At 35.6% G+C, this 20,749-nt stretch overlaps 1 protein-coding gene across 2 annotated transcripts in view; it reads right to left on the bottom strand.

Annotated features, from left to right (window-relative positions):
• The window catches only part of THOC2 (THO complex 2), a 50,474-nt gene that overhangs the window by 15,791 nt on the left and 13,934 nt on the right, over positions 1-20,749 (bottom strand). For both annotated transcript variants that reach the window (XM_030448852.1, XM_030448851.1), the window contains exons 6-25: positions 20,510-20,631; positions 19,587-19,720; positions 17,600-17,766; positions 16,894-16,986; positions 15,759-15,914; positions 13,874-14,046; positions 13,528-13,723; positions 11,060-11,101; positions 10,187-10,317; positions 10,004-10,105; positions 8,694-8,778; positions 7,651-7,744; positions 7,114-7,194; positions 6,832-6,928; positions 4,987-5,104; positions 4,289-4,468; positions 3,703-3,867; positions 2,811-3,086; positions 2,396-2,537; positions 246-403 (exon numbers count right to left, since the gene is read on the bottom strand). In XM_030448852.1, the coding sequence (XP_030304712.1) occupies positions 246-403; positions 2,396-2,537; positions 2,811-3,086; positions 3,703-3,867; positions 4,289-4,468; positions 4,987-5,104; positions 6,832-6,928; positions 7,114-7,194; positions 7,651-7,744; positions 8,694-8,778; positions 10,004-10,105; positions 10,187-10,317; positions 11,060-11,101; positions 13,528-13,723; positions 13,874-14,046; positions 15,759-15,914; positions 16,894-16,986; positions 17,600-17,766; positions 19,587-19,720; positions 20,510-20,631 (2,712 nt within the window). The remainder of the gene's footprint in view (positions 1-245; positions 404-2,395; positions 2,538-2,810; positions 3,087-3,702; positions 3,868-4,288; positions 4,469-4,986; positions 5,105-6,831; positions 6,929-7,113; positions 7,195-7,650; positions 7,745-8,693; positions 8,779-10,003; positions 10,106-10,186; positions 10,318-11,059; positions 11,102-13,527; positions 13,724-13,873; positions 14,047-15,758; positions 15,915-16,893; positions 16,987-17,599; positions 17,767-19,586; positions 19,721-20,509; positions 20,632-20,749) is intronic.

Raw genomic sequence — 20,749 nt, forward strand, 5'->3', positions numbered from 1 at the left:
CAAACTCCAGTCTCATTAGGATAAATAAGCAGAATTTCTTGAAAATAATCACCTGAATCTCTAATACACCTTGGTTTGTAGAATCTGAAGTACAAAAGGGAACTTTTGATTGTTACAGAATCTAGAGTTAAATCATATTGGAGGTAATGGCTTTGTTTCTCTCTTTTGGGAGGCAAAGGAGTATTAGTTTTGCATGCTTATAATATTGACCAAGTACATACACACATGGAGTTCTAGCTACTTACTCTGTCATAGCAGAGGAGTGTGGAGAAGTTGGGTGTTTTTTGCTGATGCACCAGCTCTACAAAGTGAGCACAATAAACTGCATCGATCGCCGAAAAAATGCATCGAGGAAATATACATAACTGCAAAAATTTTGTGATAGTCTCGTTTTTGGTAGACTCTTCAAAAACAAAGAAGTGGAAAGAGAAAAGGAAGAAAGTTAATGAGTTAAAGACTCAGCTATACTCTTCCCAAGAAGCATCATAAATCCATATTCTTGAGATTGAACAGCAGGCTGCTTGCATTGCAGGCGTATCTTTGGCACTGCTCAGAAAAAGGCAAAATAAGCTTAACAGCTTGAGGAGGAAGGGAAGGGTAGGAAGGTGGGTGTAGAAAATTCCTTTATTTCTTATTGGAAAAATTCTTCTACTATACAATAGGGGGGTGGGAAGGAAACAAGCTCAGAAAAAAATGTTGGTAAACTTCAACTGCTCAAATTCTGCATGTCAGCAAAAGGAACACCACCTGCTATTTCTCTAGAATATTTGTTTTCTGGTATTTTAGCACTGAGATTCTTGCACAGGCTACAGGGCACAAGTCATAAGACCCAGGATTTACTTGCTTCAGTTCTGTGATACTCAAGAGATTAAAGCCTGGACTTCAAGAAAGGACTGTCAGCTTTTACTTAACTAATAATTTTATATTGATTGAATTTAATTTTATTATCTTCCTCTCAAAGGTTATGACCAGCCCATGAGACTTAAAAAAAAACAAAACAGGAGACATCACAACTGAATGTTTAAATTTTACTTCAAAAGTATAAAAGGCAAGAAAGCAGCCAGCCAAAATAGTAGGTTTCCAACTGCTAAAACTACCAGTCTAAGTATTCTGCCAAAAATTAGCCTACTTTTAATGATATAACCACTCTATCAAAAGTGTCTACACTTTTGAAGCATATCTTTTTTTCTAAAAGTAAATATTATTATTTTAAGATTACAATAAAACCCACTACACTACAGTGGATGAGCTGCTCAATTTCCTCACATATCACAATTACAGGTAACTTCTTTCAGTGGGGAAACTGCTGAAAAAGTTTGTCTCTGGATGCAGTGCTGGGAAACTCCTTGCACCTGAAGCCTGAGCAGTCCAGAGCCAACCATGAGCTGTTCCCTGTACTGCACAAATCCTGTATTATTGACCACGTGTTTAAATACACATTTAATCTACCCAAACAATCTTCTCCATGCTTTTAGGTGCTTTATGCAGAAAAACTGATCAGCTCTAGGCCAAGCTTCAGTCAAGGTAGTAGTAGTTTTTACATCAGTAATTTCATGCAGCTGATTAGCTGTCTGTACCAGTAGGTTCAATATTTATAGGGAATAACCTTCTTAATTTAATTGTCAATGTTTCTTCATTAATCAGGTGGGTGGATCTTACACGAGTCGGCCAATAAAAGGCTTTTCCACTGGATTATGCTAGGATCCTTGGGACTGATGAACAACTATTTCCAGTTACAAACTGAAAGTTCTTCTAGAGAAGTAAACTGACCAGAGAAAAACATTTGAGATTAACCATACTAGCAGAGTTCACAGTCAATATGAAACATTAGAGGCCATGAGGGAGAAAAAGGTTTGTTTTGCCTCCCATGTATCCACCACATGAAACATCTGCATGCTGTTTCTTTTTTTTGGTGCTGTTAGGCTGGAACAATGCTTGTCACTGGCACAGGGTTTGTGCTGCCACTCCAATACCAGCTCCTCATGACAGGACTCAAAGTTACCTCAAACCACTCACTCAGAGCTTACATGCCTATTTCTTGCAATGTAGCAATTATCCCAACTTAGAAGCCTTCTAACTGAAGGGAAGGCCACCTTGCAATTAAAACTTTCCACTTCATTAGTCAAACTTGTTTATTTGCTAAATTAGTGCAATTTTTAAAAACTCTTGACATTGCAAGAAATGAAAACATCTCCCTGAAAAATCAACTACTCAGCATTTGCAGAAAAGGCACACTACATTCTAATTAAGAGTTTACCTTGCTAACAGACCTCAATGTATAAAGAGATCAACTTTTAAAATCAACATTTAGAGTATTGGTGCAAGCTGCTTTCTGAGTTCTGGGGACACTGATGACTACAAAAGCATCCAGAATGTTTTGCCTACACACACTTACTTGCCAGAAGCCAGTTATCCTTCTCTAGTTTCAGTCTCTGCAGAACCCTCTGCACATGCTCCAACTGCTTCTTCTCCTCCTCAAGGAGCTTGTCCTGAAGAGCTGTGCAACGTTCTTTTTCTTTTTTCTTTTTATTTGGAGGCTATAAAATATCAATGCAACTCAATAGTATGCTAACACTTGCTATAAATAGAGCAATTACACTCCTCATAATGCTAAGCAACACTTGAAGAACCTTCTATTTTGCTAAATAATGTTCTGCTTTATCAAATCAACAAATTGTATGAACACTGGCTGGTTAAAGGGAAGGCAAAAAGCAAACAGCTTTTTGAAATACAGATTTTAACACACAGACTCACACACCCCATTCAAGGTTAGGAAGTTGAAAGTATACTATAAAATTACACAAACTTACCATTTCCTGATTGTCATCTATGGCTTTCATCTGGACTTTAAGTTTATTGACTTCTCTGTCATAGCTACTATGTGGGACAGCAAGGTCATACATTGTCAAAGACCAGAATGTAGCATAAAACTGAGGACTGATGTCATCCCAAACCTTGGGGAGGTGCAGGGAAATCACAGCATCATGAACAGGAGCCATCACAAGCTCACAGGATGTAATGTATTTGTGAACTTTGTGCTGCTGTTTATTTCCTTTCTCAGCTTTTTTGAGTTCATCATACTTTGACTGTGGATTTAAAAAAATAAAAAAGCCTGTAATCTTTGTACAAAATTTAATTTCAATTTTACAATATCATTTAACTCTTTCAAAAGCCCTTCTGTATAACATTTACACACATTAAATGCTATATATGTACATAAAGCAGTGAAGACCACCATAAAGAACATCCATAAATATGTACAGACATATTGGACAGATTTATCATCTTTCTTGACTAATGCTGCTACCTGTTGTTACAGTAACACGTACTACACCAAATTTATTCCTGACATTTTATTTATTTACAGCAAATTTATTTTTGGCTGCTGCAACATTTTCCTCCACAGCAAAAATTCCCCTAAAACATCTGCAGAACTTCAACATCTGGGGGAACAGAGAGGGAGAAAAGTCCTACTGATCACCCAAAATCATCAGAAGATTTCATTAGCTAAAATGTCTTTCACTGGAATGAAAGCTCTGGCACATGGGCCATACTTTCTACAAAGCTTCTTTCTACCACTACTCTTAATGGCTTCTGAAAGTTTTATTTAGCAAACTGAAACTTTAACAGAAACCTAACAGATAAATTGGTAACATGTATACAGCAGCACTGACAGCAGGCAAGCAGAAGAGTTCTACTTACTGAAATATGGTGTGCATACATGGGTCTGGAGAGGAAAAATGCAGCATCATGAGGTGTGTGAAACTCATTGCAGAGAACATCAATAGAAGGCACTCGCTTAATGTAATCCTCTGTGCTTAGATTGGATGCTAAAAATCCACCAAACTGTACCAGGGTGTCATGGCACTGCATGTGAAAGATACAATAAATTAGGAAACAGTATTATTTTGTTCAAAAGCCAAGTTAGGAAGTACTTGAAAGCTTGCTTTTTTTTTCTTTTCTTCTAAAAAAGTTAACACATAGTGTAGCAAGAATTTTCTGATGTGGGAAAAGATGCTAAGAAAAAAATAAAGTGCCCTATGAAAGCCAGGAGAACTGTGAGAGCATACTATTCTACCAGAACAAAATGTTCTGCCTAAGGCAGAACATTACAGATGACTCAAGAAGTTAACCTTTTATGACAAAGGATGTTTTAATCTTTCCCTCAGAAGCCCCTTGTCTGCATATCTATTTAATACACCCATACCTTTTAATAATAAGATCACTGCAACTAATTTTGAAAATTCTTCAACTTGTGGCTCTTACAAATGCTGGTATTTTCACTTACCTGATCATACAGTTTTCCCACCAGCTTCAGATGTTTTTCCCCTCCCTCTTGAAAGATCACACCATTTCTCTGTTGAGCCATAAGCAGGCACAGTGGAAGAGCAAGATCATGGTCCAATAATGCATCTTTCAATCTTTGAGAAGATTTTTTTGTATTCCTGATTTGGCCAAAGTATCCACCCTGCACAGTACAGAAAAAGTTGCTCAAGTTTGGAAATTGTAAATCACAAATGGAAACCACATGTGTTTCTGATTGCAGAAACACTGAAAATTCACATCAATACCATTTCCTATGCATTCCCTGTACTGCAATATATGTATATAAGAACCAGAAACAAACTAGCCTTGCATGCTATTAATCAGCCTTTCACCCAGTAAGCAAAGAGTGACATTTCAGCTCTGGCATCACAACTCTGCATTTTAGACCCAGGTCTGCTGTGAATGCTCAGAGTCTCATCTCAACACAGGAATGTCAGATTTTACTTCTGATTATTGCCATGCAGCTCCCTAGACAGCTGAGTTCAGGTCAGGCTCAACTAGATATTTGAGGCCAAGGCATGAACAGCTTTAGCTGGTAAAATGGTTTAAGATCCTACTACCCTCAACAGAGAGCTGCTACCCCCAGGGCAAGGCTAAAGCCCTTCAGAACCACCATTAATAAGCAATAGCAATTATTAATTAAATTGAACAGAAACTCACCTCAGCTTTTAGTTGTTCTCCACCAGTCATGGCTTCCAGTTGTTCCATTGTCATTTCTTCTGTAATTTCTATCCCTGCCATTTTCTGTACTACCTCTTTTAAAATAAGCAAATCAAAGCTGCACAAAAAACAGAGAAGTGGAGTAAAAACAAGGAAACTTGTATAAGAAGAAGCTATGACATCCAACACACAGAACAAAGAAATATTATGATCACAAAACAACATTTTGTTCTTTTTTCTAAGAACTTAGTATGTTGACTGCACAAGGATTATCTTTATTGTAAGTAAATTTAGTCTTCAGAAGCAATGTGGACATTCAACAGCTGGGTTTCAGAACCCCTTCAGAATAATTTGATTGTTTTTAAAAATAATTAGTGTGGTCCTATTAAGTATCAACAAAACAATAAAAAAGTTTATTGCTCCCTTTTTGTGTTTTACATGCTTCATGTAGCTATACAGTTATTCCATGAGCATGGAAAGTTTTAAATTTCACTTAAAAACTCCAGAATACTACAGAGTCTTAGAAATTTCCTTTCAAAATTAGGCTGGAGAGTTTATTAGGAACATGAAACATTTTTACTTAAAACACAGAATATACAATAGATCCCATGCAGGCTTTACTTCCTGCTCTCAATTCCACAAGGGCAATGACACTTCTCCAACAGTGGTAATTTCTATGATAATCATTCAAATCAGCAATATTTTCCAGTAACTTCTCTAATCTGCATGAACTACCTATAAAAAGTGTTGACTCGTGGCCTCCAAAAGATTTTCAATTTTCTAACAATTCGTGTCATTTATATTTTTATTTGCTGTTGCAACTGCAAGCATTCTGAGTAGGAAATATGCAATCCTAGCAACATATTCCAATTCAAATACCTGAATACTCCAATCCTATGGAACTGGTCAGGGTGGCAAATGCATTTTATTTCTGTGATCCCAAAAGCTAAACTAAATATTAGAAATATTTTGCTTTCAAACTATTTCAAGCCTTAATGCTTAGTTCCAGGGAAAGATAAGAAACAGTACTTACCCTTCCTCTGTAGCTCAATGTGATTGTATCATCATCAGAATAACAAAACAAATTTGGGACAGGGGAGCACAAGAGACTGAATGTCTACATTGCAGGGAAGGGAAAAAACACTCTTTCTCAACATAAATACCCTAAAATAACATGCTGTATCTCCACTGGTAAGCTGCCTTTCAGTAAGCTTACAGGGATTCAGAATAGAAAAAAGCTGATACTCATCTATGTGATAAAATTAACACATTACAATTAAATAAATAAATGTAACAATAATACTGAGTAATGACGATGATGAAAGGACAAAAGGAAGACTGTGTTTAAAATTGTTTTAAATGTAGTTAAAGCTGATGTATTAAAAAGCAATTCAATTCAACTGCAATTAAATAAATTGGACAATTAAAATGCTAAAAGCTATCCCTGCAAAGAAGGCATTATGAGAAAAAAAAAAAACCAACCTGTAAAAGCCTTTTAGATCAAGATACTTAAATAAGGTACAGTAATTTCTATGACAATACAACAGACCAGCAGTAATTTTCCCCTGTCTGGTTATGTGTTAACAAAACTGTTTTAAAACAATTTACAGATGAAAAAAAATAAATACTTCAAAAATAATATGTCACAGCCATACAACTAGAGGATAAATAATGTAAGAAAGAGGATATTACTACTTCTGCTATATAAATTTCTTCCAATAACTGGTTTTATGAATGGAGTTTCAACACTACTACAGTAACTACACTGAGCACCCATAGCAAACACACAAATAAATAATACATTCTAAAAATTGAGTTTATAAAGATCAGTTGTGCAAGACTTGCCTTTTCCCAGCTTTCAGTTGGTTGGCTACATATTGAAGTAGACCAGCAAGTTCAATTGGGTATTTTCGGAAAACTGCACCACAAAAACTGGCCAGACCTACAGCAAGGAGAAACAGCTCTGACTGCACCTCATGAGGTACTGATCATTAAATAAGCATTAACAAAGCACATGTGGAATAGATCCCAGTGAAATATTGACCATCATTATCAACAGCATGATAACTCATCAGGAAAGTGAAGTATTTTAAACATCACTGTGATAAATAAAACAAAAATACTAACTCTGCAGCCAGCTTGAAATTGTGGTGTCATCATGCTTCATTCTCTCCTTCTCAGGGTTTGCCAGAGCTTCAATGATACAATCTTCAGTGGAGCTAAGGAGAATCCTTTTCTTCAGTTTGTGAAAACAAAAGTCACATTGACCAGCTTTTTCCAGCTCCACAGAGTTTGTAATATATGAATATGACATGCAAGTATAGCAAGCATGATACAGTGAATCCACTAGCATAGTTAGGACACACACAAAAACCCAACCAACCAAAACTTAAAAAGCAGTATTTACCTCACTATTTACAGCATTACTGTGCCTTCCACAAAGCAACCCTTAAAAATAAGGTACAATAGCTATAGTGTGAAAGAGCAAACAGAGAGGGTTCTATAACCCACGAGAAGTGAAAAGGTAGTTGTAAACTTCACTAAAATTCCTAGTAAAAAATCAGGAAGAATAGAAAACTTACTCACAGACAACAGATTTAACCTGGCCACAACTGCAACGTAATCAGTAATTAGAGATATTGATTTACATAAATAAAAGGATACATGCCAAGACGTCATAGTTCAGAGAAGTGAGGTATTTCAGTGAATCAACCACTGGAGTTATTAAGTTATCATATTTTTGTATCTGTGATAGAATCTGAAAGTTACAAAAGATGGTCAGCTGGACATCAACAGTATTCCTTATCTCTTACCTAATAAACCAAAACCATTTAACAATCTGTCTTCAAAAACTACACAAAATATCCTTTGAGTTTTTCAGAAGGTACAAAACCACTTTCAAAATAATAGGTAACCTCAATTTTCTCTACCTTTAGAGGAATCAGTGACACATCTCTAGCATGTAAAAGAATCCTGTATAAATTTTCTTTTCAAATAAAATCACAGTAACTTTTCACTTTTTTTTCTCAAGATGTCTTAAGCTGTTTCTGCTGCTACTTAAAGACTATTTAAAAAATTAACTTACATCATGAAACTAAGTAAAATGCACTAATAAAATTTTTGCATTTGTCTTTGGTACATGATGCACAGGTGTGTACTGCAGTATTAATTAGTTCATGTAAAAATCTATAAACCTGTAGATCAAAGATCATAAGTCTCATTTGTGAATAAGGTGGAGGTCCATCAACATACTTTGACACCTCTCAAGAATTCTGTAGCACCAACTAATCTTAAAAATCTCCTTTAATATACTTTGTAAGTGTATTTCAGAATTCAAAGCTTTACATTTCCTTCTAAATGAACCTGATGTATCTTCATCACACACAACTGCCCAGGGAAACCTAACTCAAATCTGCATTCTGCATAACCTGATCAGCACATCCCTGTACCTGGGAGTAGGTAAACACTCAAATTAAATGCTTCAGTAATTAAGTAGATGTAATTTTCTGTGCAGTTGTGGCTATTCAAGACTTATCATCATATTTAGTATCTTAGACTTGTGCACTACTAGCAAATTACTGTATTTTAAAATTTAAATTAAAAAAATTACTTTAGAATTGCCTTCTCATTAAGACAGCATGTCCCTTGTTAAACTTTAAAACCTACTGTTAGGATGAAATAATATTGAAATACATGTAACTACATACATAATCAAACAAAATTGTAGGATTGCTGTGGCTGAGCTTCCCAATTTGTCTTCCAGAGGGCTTCACATTTTCCTTAGTTAGACGCCTGTAAAAGAGAACATTATTACTACAAGACACAAGCAAACACAATAGTGTAACAACAGGTCAGTTCTAGTGAATAAATCCCTACATTTGTTGAGAACTTAAAATTCTCAGTAGCAAATGAGTTTCTAAGAAATCTAAGCATAGAAATATTACACCTTTGGGAACCTGAACTTTACATTCCTATAATGCAGATAGGTCAAACAAACCAATTGTCCCTGAATTACTATGGACCACAGTCTAGTTTCAAATGTGCATTCCTCAGTTGTTAGTGGGACCTACACCACATACAAAAAGAGCATGGCAGGTTGTTAAGCTCTCCTGAAAATCTATTTCAGCCAGAGAGCAGTCATTGTGCATTCGCTGCATTCAATTTACTGAAAAACCACATTAATGCCATTGTGTTACACCTCCACAGCATTCCTCACTGAAGATAAAAGATTGATATGAAACCTGAAGTCAATACACAAAAGTAAAATGTATACACAGCAATCTCAGCATCTGCCAGCACTGTGGCCCATCTGCACAACTGAAATCCACTGTACAAGGAAAGCTTTACCATCCATGCTACCTATGCAGCAAATCAGAAGAGAATCAGAACCATTGTTTCTAGTTTTCACTGCTTCAAAGTCTTTTTCACCCAGTAACAATTATTCTGGAATGCCTGGGCAGTTAGGTTCTAATTACCCATGTTATACAACCACAGTATTTGCTGTTCAAAATAACAAATGGAAAGCCCTAATCTCTGACAACATGTCAGAGATGGTAAATGTGAGGTAAATCTGCAACTGCTCTCACCACTTGAAGATGAGAATGAATCATTCCATTCAATTCAACCTAATGTCCTGCTTTCAAAACTGTGACAAGATTTTTGAGACTCTTCAGATTGAAGAATCTCCACACTTAAGAGAAAATACATCATGCTCTGATGTTTCCATAAGCAATGCCATTTATAAAACAACATCATACCCATGGAAAAGGTTTTAAATAATTTAAAAGGATTTTTTTCACACATGAAATACCCTTGTTGGTGACAAATTTGCCTGTATCCTCACCTATTTGAAAATTTTTAACCACAGAACATTAAATACTTCATGACTAAGGATTAGCAGTGACATTACTGAGTCATCAGAAAATGAATGGTTTTGTCAAGTGTTTTTTTTTTTTCTTCAGTTGGTGAATGCAATACACTGTGTCATAGTTGATAATCATGGAATCAGACAACTTACTTCATGATATATTTGGCTCTGTCTATAGTTTGAGCTTTAACTTTCACTAGGAGTGGGTGACTATTGTATGTTTCATTCTTCCACTGCCCATAAAGTCGGTACCTTGAAAGAAGAAAAACTATTTTTAGTACTGACAATTCAAGAAACCACTTCCAATGAACAGAAACAAATTATGCTGCTCACCTGTACTGGTATGGAAAAGTTTTGAACATTCCCCATAGCTCTTCAGACATGCATGCATTGCAGTCCATCAGAGAAAGAGATGGAAGCAAGACTTGGTCAGTAATACTCAACAAACAGCTAAACAGGAGCTCCTGAGATAAAAGACAAAAAACTCAAGGTAACCACCAGGGAAGCACATCAAAAGCAATGCTGTGCACACTCCACAGATACACATGAATTGCACATCTTAGTAGACTGGCAATATACAAGTCTGTCACAAGGTTAAGACTTCCTAAATAGAAATAAAACAAATCTACAAATTACTTAAAATTAGAATGAAAACTGAACATACTTTGTACTGAACACTTGCTTGGAAATTTAAAAAATAAACCAAAACCCACTAACTAGTTTTTGTAAATCAGATCTCAACGGGACAATTCAGTTTCATTGTGATCAATTTAACACACTAGTAAATTAAGAAATCAATAAATTAACCAATAAATGAAAAAAAGCCATTGTACTATTAAGCACCTCTTCTAATTTCTCCTTTTCTCCTGTAAACTCTAAGATATAAGCTGCCACCATGAAAACTGTATTTGTAGTATGAATAGCTGGAGGTACTGCAGCAGGTTCTGAGTAAGTAAGAAGTAATATGCATTGGACTAAAAGAACAATATTACTGTTGCAGAAAAGAATGAAAAAAACTCAGGCCTTAGGCTCAAATTTGGAAAAAAAACCCAAAAAAAACCCCCAACAAAACCAACAAACAAAAAACAAACCCACGAGTCTAAAACACACATTTGTTAAAGAAAAAAACTCTACAAAGCTGTATAGTTACTGAGCATTTGGTCTCAATTACCATCTCAGATAAAAACATCTTCAAAATGAACTCACCATTTTCTCTTTATCTTCTTGTTTGCTGCCATCTGACTGAAACTGTAACAAAGGCAATCATGTTAATTGTAGCATAATTAACATGAGAATTAAATTTTCAGAACAAAGCTACTTCAGCAAAAGCATAAACCTGAAGGCCTACATGCCTAGTATATGTTTAATCTTCTGGATCTGTCAGCAGTGTTTTACCAGAAATTCAAACACGCAGATGAAATGCATTATTACATATCAAAAAGCTTGTACACTTTTGTTCAAAAAGAGGTAATAACTAAAATAAAGGAAACTTACATATGAAATACTGCTAGTTTTTTTTCTAGGGAGAGAAAAAAAGTGCCCTAAGCCTTTACCTTCTCCCTAAAAAAAAAAAACAACCCCAACTGTCACCAGCCATCAATTATTTTCCCATCTTTTGCTCACGATACCCTATTAAGCTTTTAGTCTTAATTACTTTCTCTCTTCTTGTTGCATTCATCATGAAAAGCATATTAAGCTATCACACTGGTAAGTGCACAATTATTTTAAAGGTACACTTGAGCATGAAAGCTGCAGTGCAATGTTAGTAGTCTAACTTTTAAGCTACTGTATGGGTTAACTTCCAGTCAAATCACCTGCAGTTATAATTATCTCTACTGTGTGTTAAATTTAGTTTCATAACTAAAACATGCTGATGGCAACAGTGCATTAAAACAACTTTCCCTATGTTACCTTAACCACTCTGTCACTGAAGAATTTCTTCACAGTTCCAACCTAGAGCAAATAGCTAAAATGTTGCTCATTCTTATCAGAAACACATTCAAATCATATTCATATATTTACAGTACAACTGCATTAGAGACTCCTGTAACCAAGTAATCTCCATTTAACTGTATGTATTCACAAAGAAACAAGGGCTTTCTTGAAAAATATCAGTAGCTCATTACACAACTGTAATTAAGTTATCCTGATAGCCTGCTGACAGCAGTAAAATTAATTAATCCCTTGAAATTGTAATTTCCAAATTAACTGGGAGTGCAATGTACTGTGTCAGTCAAATATCAATCTTCACACAGGTCAGCAAGAAATGAAGATGCTGCAATGTGACAGTATTAACCATTAGGACATCTTAATCATTCTGGATGAGAAACTACAACTTTTACAAGGGTAAGTAAGTAGGGAAGTTGGAAATGCTTGAAGTTTCCATGAGTTTATTACAAAGACTACTAGAAATCTAAACTGAGCGTAGCTTCTATCACCCTGTCATTGTGCTGTGGAATCTGAGAGGATTTTCAATGGAAATCTGTTAAAATAGAAAAAAAAAGATCTTCAGTCACAACAATTAACTGTGTCCTTAGCTCTGCATCATCAAGTAGAGCCAGACATGACAGCTTCTCCTGAGGTGGCACATAAATTTTGAACATGCCAATAGTTGTCAGCTATAGTTAAAATTTAAAAATACTTTTAAAGAAAAATCCTTGTAACACTGAAAAACTCCCCTACACTTACATCAATTAAGCTTCCCAACTTGCACTTGTAAGTTGAGCTAAAAAGCTAGGGACAAAACCAGTGATTTTTAATCACTGGCTGTGGGTGGGACGAGTGTTGTTCATTTTTAGTACTAATAATTTTTTTAATTATTTCAAAAACCTTGAAATCCAAGGTTTCTCTGAGCTATTTAAAAATTTCTGAAGACACTCAATTGTTGACTTAAAAATAAACCAAAAACTTCTAGTCAAACAGCAAATTGCCAGCAAAGTTGAAAAGGAAGTAACTAGCCTCTGTCTGAGCTATCAAGTACATTTGGAGGGAGTTCAGAAAATAAATTCACCTTGCAGCCTTTTAAAAAAGGTCATACTCCCAGTCTTTCAATAGATACATAGTAAAGATATTGTCAAAAACCAACAACCAAGAGGCCATTTTATTTCGAAAAGTTGGCAACTTAAGGCTTTATAGTGCATTTTAGATAACTGCTCTGAACTGAACCCGAGCTGCATCCAGAGACTTGTTACTGAGAAAATTCAAGAGTTGCATCACTTGAACTGGCAGAACACAGGAACACTCCACTAGTTCAAACAATTCAAGATCCCCTATTTCCCAAGTATCCTCACTGGTGGAAGAGAAAGTAAGTACTGGGCACTGTCACTCCAATAATTTAAAAGCTTCTGTAACAAGCAGTATCATGTCTTCTTTCTTTTTAAATATCCAGACACAGATAATGTTTTAAAAGGTTAAGACTATAATGAGAAATTTGTTATCACTAAATATTCCTGGTTAGAAGTCTAAAGTGCCTTAAGTTGCTCATAAAAATGGTTTTTATGTTTATTGATCATAAAATGATCAAGATCTAAAATAAGATTCTCCAATTTATTCTTAGTCAAATAAATTTATGCTTCATTATTGGAATATATTGACATTTACTGAAACCTGAGCACTTTTTACATCAGAGTAATTGATGTTTTTCAAGTTTTGACAAGCTGTTCTGTCACACCAACCTCTTTCATAAATGCTTTTCCCAGGCGAACCACTTTTGCAAATAAAATGGGATCATGGGAGAGATGAGGACCAAGGTAGCACAGCATGTTGAACACTTCCTTCCTCAAGTCCTCAAAGCTGTCTGCCTGTTTTGGTGCTCTCTTGTTTGGCAAAGAAGAAATCGGTGACCCTTTAGCTCCCTTAGGAACACCAACTCTGAAAAATAACATGTGCAGCATTTAGCAGGAAACACAAGTGAAAATTACAGAAATGCATCAGTACAATTAGGGTTATTATTGAATTTATGCTTCTAAACAAATGGTAGTTTTCCCCTGTGTAAGAGCAGAACTCTGCTTTGTACTTTACCTGCGGTACAGAGGTTCAATTGTCACATGCACAAGCTGGCAAAGGGCAACTGCAATGGGCTTGTGTGAAGTAGCATAAAATGGAGGCATCTGATCCATAATGCTTTGTGCATGCTGCCAATCACCAATTTTTAATAAAGCTTCCAATAAACCAAGCTTTTGGTTATCAGGAGGCTGCAAGATAAACAAATGAAAAAGCATATTCATAAAGTTGTCTTACACAGTATGCAGCTACAACTCTCAGCTAGAGAAAAATAGTGGTATTTCAACTATGTAATAAAAAGTAAAGTAAGTCAAGTAAAAAGCCAAGTAAAAAAATATGTAAAATATGTAAAAAAAAGATATGTAAAAAAACCCTCAGCTAGTCAATAAGCACACTTCAAAAGCAGCAAGAACCAGCCCTGGTAAAATCTAATACCTGGATCAAAGAAAAAACTTCAAAAATACATTTCAGAACAGAAGTTTACAAAGTCACCTCATTATTTTATTTTCAGAATATCATGATCTACTGCAGCATATATCTTCATACAGCATTTTAAGAACAATGCTAACATTTAAGACTTAAATTTGTTTGACCAAACAAAATAAGCACTTTTAGGATTTAAAAATAGTCAGTAAAAATTAAATAGTATTTCCTTATCCAGGCATTTATTCCATGGCACCATATGAAAAACTGAACTGTACTGAATACCAAGTACTCAAATCTAGACTGTCCACAGGTTTCAACCATTCTTGCTCTACTAATTGCTATGAACTGCACAGGAAATCACAAACAAAGATACTAACACAGAAACCAGCTTTTCAGGAAACAGCATCCATTGTATAACAGGGTGCAAGGAGCCACAAAAACGGTTCCTGTTCAGTACAGCTCCCCATTTTCCCATCACACAGACTAAGACATTGTTATTTGTCATTGTAATCCTTCAGGAAAACGTTGCAGTTTCTACTAGAGCTTAAAATTCCCCAGTTCTTAAATTTAAGGCTTAGCCATAAAAACTGTATTAAGTCTTCTGGCATTACTTGCAACACATACACTGTCCATGTCCACCAAGTTTAGTTTTGCATCAGAATGTGGTGCCACGAATGCTTCAGAGAATACCAGGCTGTCTGACCAGGATGCAGAGATGTGGACAAAGCAATGTGCTATAATATAAGGGATACTGAAATCACAAGTGGGAGGGAGGTCAGGAACTTAAAGCTAGTGAAAGGGATCTGTTTAAGCTACTGGCTGCCTTTGAGAGCCAGAGAACAGTGACTATTCAGCTGCCTGAAAGAAAATTAAATTATATTTTTCAAATGGAAGGAAGAAGGAAAGTCAGACATACAGAATCAAGGTGGGGTAGAACAGAGAGAAGCAGACAAATCAGACTGATAATTAATCCAGGAGAATACAGAAAATTAAGACCAGATGCTGTCAAGACTGATGGACTCCTCCTCTTTCCAGTACACCACTGACAAAATGCAAATATCTAGCTTTTATTTTACTGTTTTTTTGTCTAAGGAAGATGTCTGAGCAGTACTTTGACACTCAAAGATGACAACTCAAAAGCTGCTAATAGATTAAATGACAAAAATAAAGTATATGCATTCTGGGAAATACTTGGTGGAGCTGATACAACTAAAGATGAGAGGAAAGGAATTAATTAGCCATTGAACCCCAAGAACATTTAACCTAGACAAATCCAAAATAAACCCCAAAATATTTTGGTACATTCAATATAACAGAAGTGCAATCCAAGGACAGACACGAGCTTTCCCAGAAGTAAGTGCTTGTCTATGTTTTAAATAAACATAAGATGTATGTTATTTAACAATTATGTTTAGTTTAAAACAATTTAAAGTAATTTTCTTGGAAAGGAAATTAAGGCAACTATTCACACACACACCTTTTCGGTTTTCTCCTCTTCTTTTTCTTTTTCCTTCTCCTTTTCCTCAGTCTTTTCAGAGGATAAGACAACCATTGTAAGTTTCCTGACAATTTGCTTAGCTTCCACTATCTCTCTCTTGTGTTCCTCAATGATGGCATTATCCCCTGGAAGAAGCTAAAAAAAAAGAACAAATGTTATATCTGAAAATTAAAGTTACTGCTACTTTTGATCACTTGAGCTCCAAGCAGAAGTTTGTCCTTTCTTGTTACTAATCAGCTAAACTTAATCCCTGAAGGATTCTTTTCCTTGCTACCATCACCCCAAAAAGGAAGTGCACTGCTGACTATTCTGAAGTCAAGGACTCATGAGAAATACTACAGTTCTGTTTCCTCAAAATCATTACTTGTTTACACTCCCCTCCTCCTCTCCAGATTACCATTCTGCTGTAGCTATAAGGGGACACAATTACACACATATTTGATCATAACATTTACAAAATTCAGTGCCTTAAAAGAGTGAGTGTTCAAAAGCAATAACTTTCAGTTGTTCATCTCATGGAAAAAAATAATCAAAGAAAACCAGGTAACCTACTTAGAGACACATTTTGATAGCACTTTAAAGGAAGACCAAACTGGCTGACTGGTAACACTGTCAGATTGCAGAGGGTAAGCATCTCTAATTAAAATCTCAACATGTAACTCCATTTTCATCTCTCAATCTAACAAATGGTCAGAATTCTTGTGGAAGGAATGAGACACCTATTCAGGAGTATCTAAGAGTTTTTAAAAATCCTACTATTTAAACAAAGAATGTTAGGAGCTGACCATCTTACCACTTTTTTCTGAATTGTATCTTGTAAAGAGAAACATTCAAAGGGTCTATTTCTTAAGAAAGGTTACTCAGTCATTTAAAGCATACTCTGGCATTTACCTCCTACTTCCTTTTCAAGCATCTGAAGGATGATGCACAGATAACTCTAAAGAAAGTGTATTAGCATTCATTAGAAAGTGCTAAAAATTTTAATAATTTACATGTATGCATAAAGGTATTGTACAACGTGCCCTAAATCTGAATTTTTAGGAATAGGGTAAAGTATCTGACTTTTTAAAATGTTCTTAGTTTTGGCATTTGACAGAGTAACACTATCACTTACATGAACATAAAGATCTTCCAGATCTATAAGATTATGTTGCAGAAGGACAGCAGCAACTCTGTATAATGAGGAAGGTGTCTCACCACTTGGATCCTAAAAAAAGACAAGATTGCAAATTTCAGAAAAAAAGCAGACCACTGCAGGTCATGAAACTGAAAAGAAATTACTCAAAGTTCAAATGAAAGACACTAACCCATAGTTCTCCTTTTTATTGTCTTAATTAACTGCCATTAGGCCAAATTAAACTTAACTGCAATACACAATCAGAATTCTCAGAAAGAAACATGCAGTTATACTCACACTTTGTGGTGCTTGCATGCAATCCCTAATCATACTTTATCATATTTAACAAAAAACAAAAACTTAAACATTTTAATCAAGTATCAACCACTACTCCCTGGCAAACATGCTCCCAGGGACAAGTCTTTAGTTTATAAGGTACAATCTGCTTGTTACTGCCAGGTTTTATATATCTCTACAAGTTTAAATGGACTGTACCAGGATTGGTTTCAGCTGTCTTGAAGACTTCTACTCAAATACTGAAATCATTGCACTTTGTACTGAAATTTTACCATTTAGTAATTTAATTTTTATATGAAAAATATCTGCTGTAAAAATCTGTTCTCCCTGACTGTGAGGTCAGCACTGCAGTGTTGAACCACCACCACCAACCAACCACCAAAACTTAAGAATGGAAATACATTACCTGATAAAATTTAAATTTGAACCCAAGAATATGGCATAGAGTTTGAGGTTCACACATGTACATGTAAGACTCTATCAGTGGTACAAAGAAGTCATCATACTCAGGCCTGCACTCATAGACTTCCAGGATAATATCCAACACTCTGTTAGGATCAAGGTTAAAGCATCCTAGTGGAGAAGAACAAAGTAAAAAAAGCTTAAAACTGTGACTCTTCATCTTTATTCAGTTACTAAACCACAAATGCATTAGTTTTACAAGTTAATTATTTTCAGTTAAAATTGAGCCTGGATTTATCTACAGCAAAATAACCTGGATCATCTATAAATACAGCATCAATCATTTTGTCCAATGCTGAATACTTAACTAGCACTAAACAGGACTTTCAAATGAGAAATTACCACCTTCAGGCAAACATGAAATAAGTAAAAACCCAAACTCACCAGTAAAAGCAAAATCTCCCTGTAGCAGGACAAATCTTTCTTCAGGGATCAGTGCCTCAAGGTCTGAGTAGGTGTAGCAGTATAGACTTGAGAGTTGTGCTCTTAGTCTATCACTCACGCAGTGGAACTAGCAAGATCGGACCGTGGCTCAATGAGCTACCAGCCTCTCTTGTGACTAGCCCAAGAATGAGCTGCTCGGTGGGTGTGAGCCTCACCTTTTATTGGCCCCCTGGTCTTGCACATGCTCAATAGGGGGCCTGCCCTGATTGGGCACAGGTGGATTTGATACCAGCTCACACCCACTTCTCGGTAATCAGAGGCATCTGATTGCTTTGTTCCACTGCATCTCCCAGTGCCATTAAGAAGCATGGGCTGCTCCCTCTCCCCTTGTGCTGGCACACATATTCATGCAGTCACACAAATCAGCCAGATAGAAATTATTCTACACCCTAAAATTTGTTTCAGCTAAACCACCCTGATGCACCTGGTTGTACTGTCCTGTTAATTCAGTATGGGGAGAACAGTTTGTTTATTTTGAGAGGAGAAACAGCAAGAGTATAGATCAGCTTTAGCCAAAGTTGTAATCATATCTCTTTTACTATATAAACTTTTCCACCAAAACTCCAGGAGACATGCTCAAGGCATAAGTATTATTTATATCAAGAAAATCCAATCTAGACTATTTTATTTGTTTTGCCATCAGAATTTTTATCCAGGAATATATATGCAGATAAATAACTGTATCAGCCTTTCCTTCCCAGAGGGCATTTCCACTAGCACAGTACCTACTGAAAGTCAGTACTTTAAAAGACTTGACAGTTAACAGGAAGTCTATTTGCACTTCCTGAAATTCCAGAAAATATAAGAATGTTTGTTATAAAATTCCTCAAATTGTTTATTACTGTAATAACTACCAAAATCCCTCTTTTCCTCTAGTTCTCTCCCAAAACAAGTAGCATAATTATAGGGACTTGAGTCTTTGACAAAGTTCAGTGACAGATGAAAAATTAACTTTTTTACCATTATTGCACTGGCACCATATGAAACAGACGCTGGTGCAAACAAATATATTTTATAAAACTCTTTATTCAAAAGGCAACTGTAAAAAAAAAGGAGCATTATAGGTATTTCCTGGTTTTGTTGCATTTTGCACTTCATGACACCCTTGTTAACATTCAGCTTCAAGACAGAAATATCAAAGTGCCAACCTGCTTGCTAAGAGATGAAAAATGCATCCTCAAAAAATTCTGCTGCAGTGAATTAAAGTCTGAGCATGCATTTTTGAGGCTGCACTGCAAATTCAGTACCTAAATTAAGCTGAACTACATAACATTCCCCAAATTAATTTTGCCACAGAAAAAGGAACTTGAAAATGTCCTAATTCCATCCAAGGCAATCCACCTGGACATGTTACTATCACACTACATACCTGCATGGCATATTATTTGATCCACAGATTATCTCAACTAGTAGTCTAAAGTCACTCCTGACAGACATAAGACCATGTAGGAAACCTAATGCACATCTTCTTTTAAAAAATTCCTTACCTATTAAAGATTTGATATTTTCAAGGATCAAATCACTAGTGATATTTCCAGATAAGTCCTGGCCAAGTTCTGCGATGAGCTTGGCGTAGCCTTCGTTCTCCTCTCTTAACAAATTAAACTTCTGTTGCTTATAACTGCAAATAAACAGAAATTAAATGCTATTGTGCTGCACCCAACCACAGTGAAGCTTATTTATGCTCTCAATTTGTTACACAAAATGCTGATTTTGAAGACATTTTTAAAAAATTGGAAATTACTTGTGCTATTGGAAAAATCACAGAATGCTATGAGAAGCAAGCATGCTCCAAACACATCCAGCTCTTCTTTTATCTCAAACACACATCATTTAAAAGCAAGATTATACTTAAAAGTAAAGCTGGCTCCAACACACTATGTTGGAGAAGTGCTCTGTAACATTGTATGTTTGAGAACCTATTCCAGTTTCAAGTGTGTTCTTTGAGACTGAGACACTGGATACAGAGAAAAAACAACAAATAGAAATGACAAACATATATGCTGCAAAAACTAACATAACTGCATTTGCTTATTTATGAAAGAAATGCCTATGCTACATTGATGCAACATCAATAATCTTATACTTTGTAAGCTCGCATTTTATACTTTGTAAACTCACATTCATGGCAAAATTAAATATTAGGTGTTTAATCTGCACATTTGGAGCAAATACTGTAACAATTGGAGACACTAAAAAAGATTTCACATTTTTCAAGAGTTTGAAAATTAAAAGAGCTAACAAGGTTCTTTTATCAATGACAAGTTTATGTGCAACAAAATACATTAACTAAAGAGACAAGCATTTTATTAAAAGAAACATAACACACCCTTAGACAATGTTTTTACCACCCTAATCATGAGTACCCCTCCCCACCAATTCCCCAAATAAACCTTGTCCCAAAACTTACAATAGTTTTGTCTTTATTTTAACAGATTTCTGATTGAATTGTTGAGACTGCTTGATAAGTCCTAATGACTCCAGTGTCTCAGGATCTAAACGCTCCTTTAAGACAGTGTCTGATACAAGATACTAAAAAACACAGAAAACATGCATCAAATTTGGCAGTTACAAAGACAAAAAAACATCTGATTATTACTTCATGCTACATATGCTTTCTGAAAGCTCAAATGTGATAAAGAAGTGGACA

Source organism: Calypte anna, chromosome 4 (genome assembly GCF_003957555.1).
Source record: "Calypte anna isolate BGI_N300 chromosome 4, bCalAnn1_v1.p, whole genome shotgun sequence".
In the NCBI taxonomy this organism is placed as follows: Eukaryota; Metazoa; Chordata; class Aves; order Apodiformes; family Trochilidae; genus Calypte; species Calypte anna.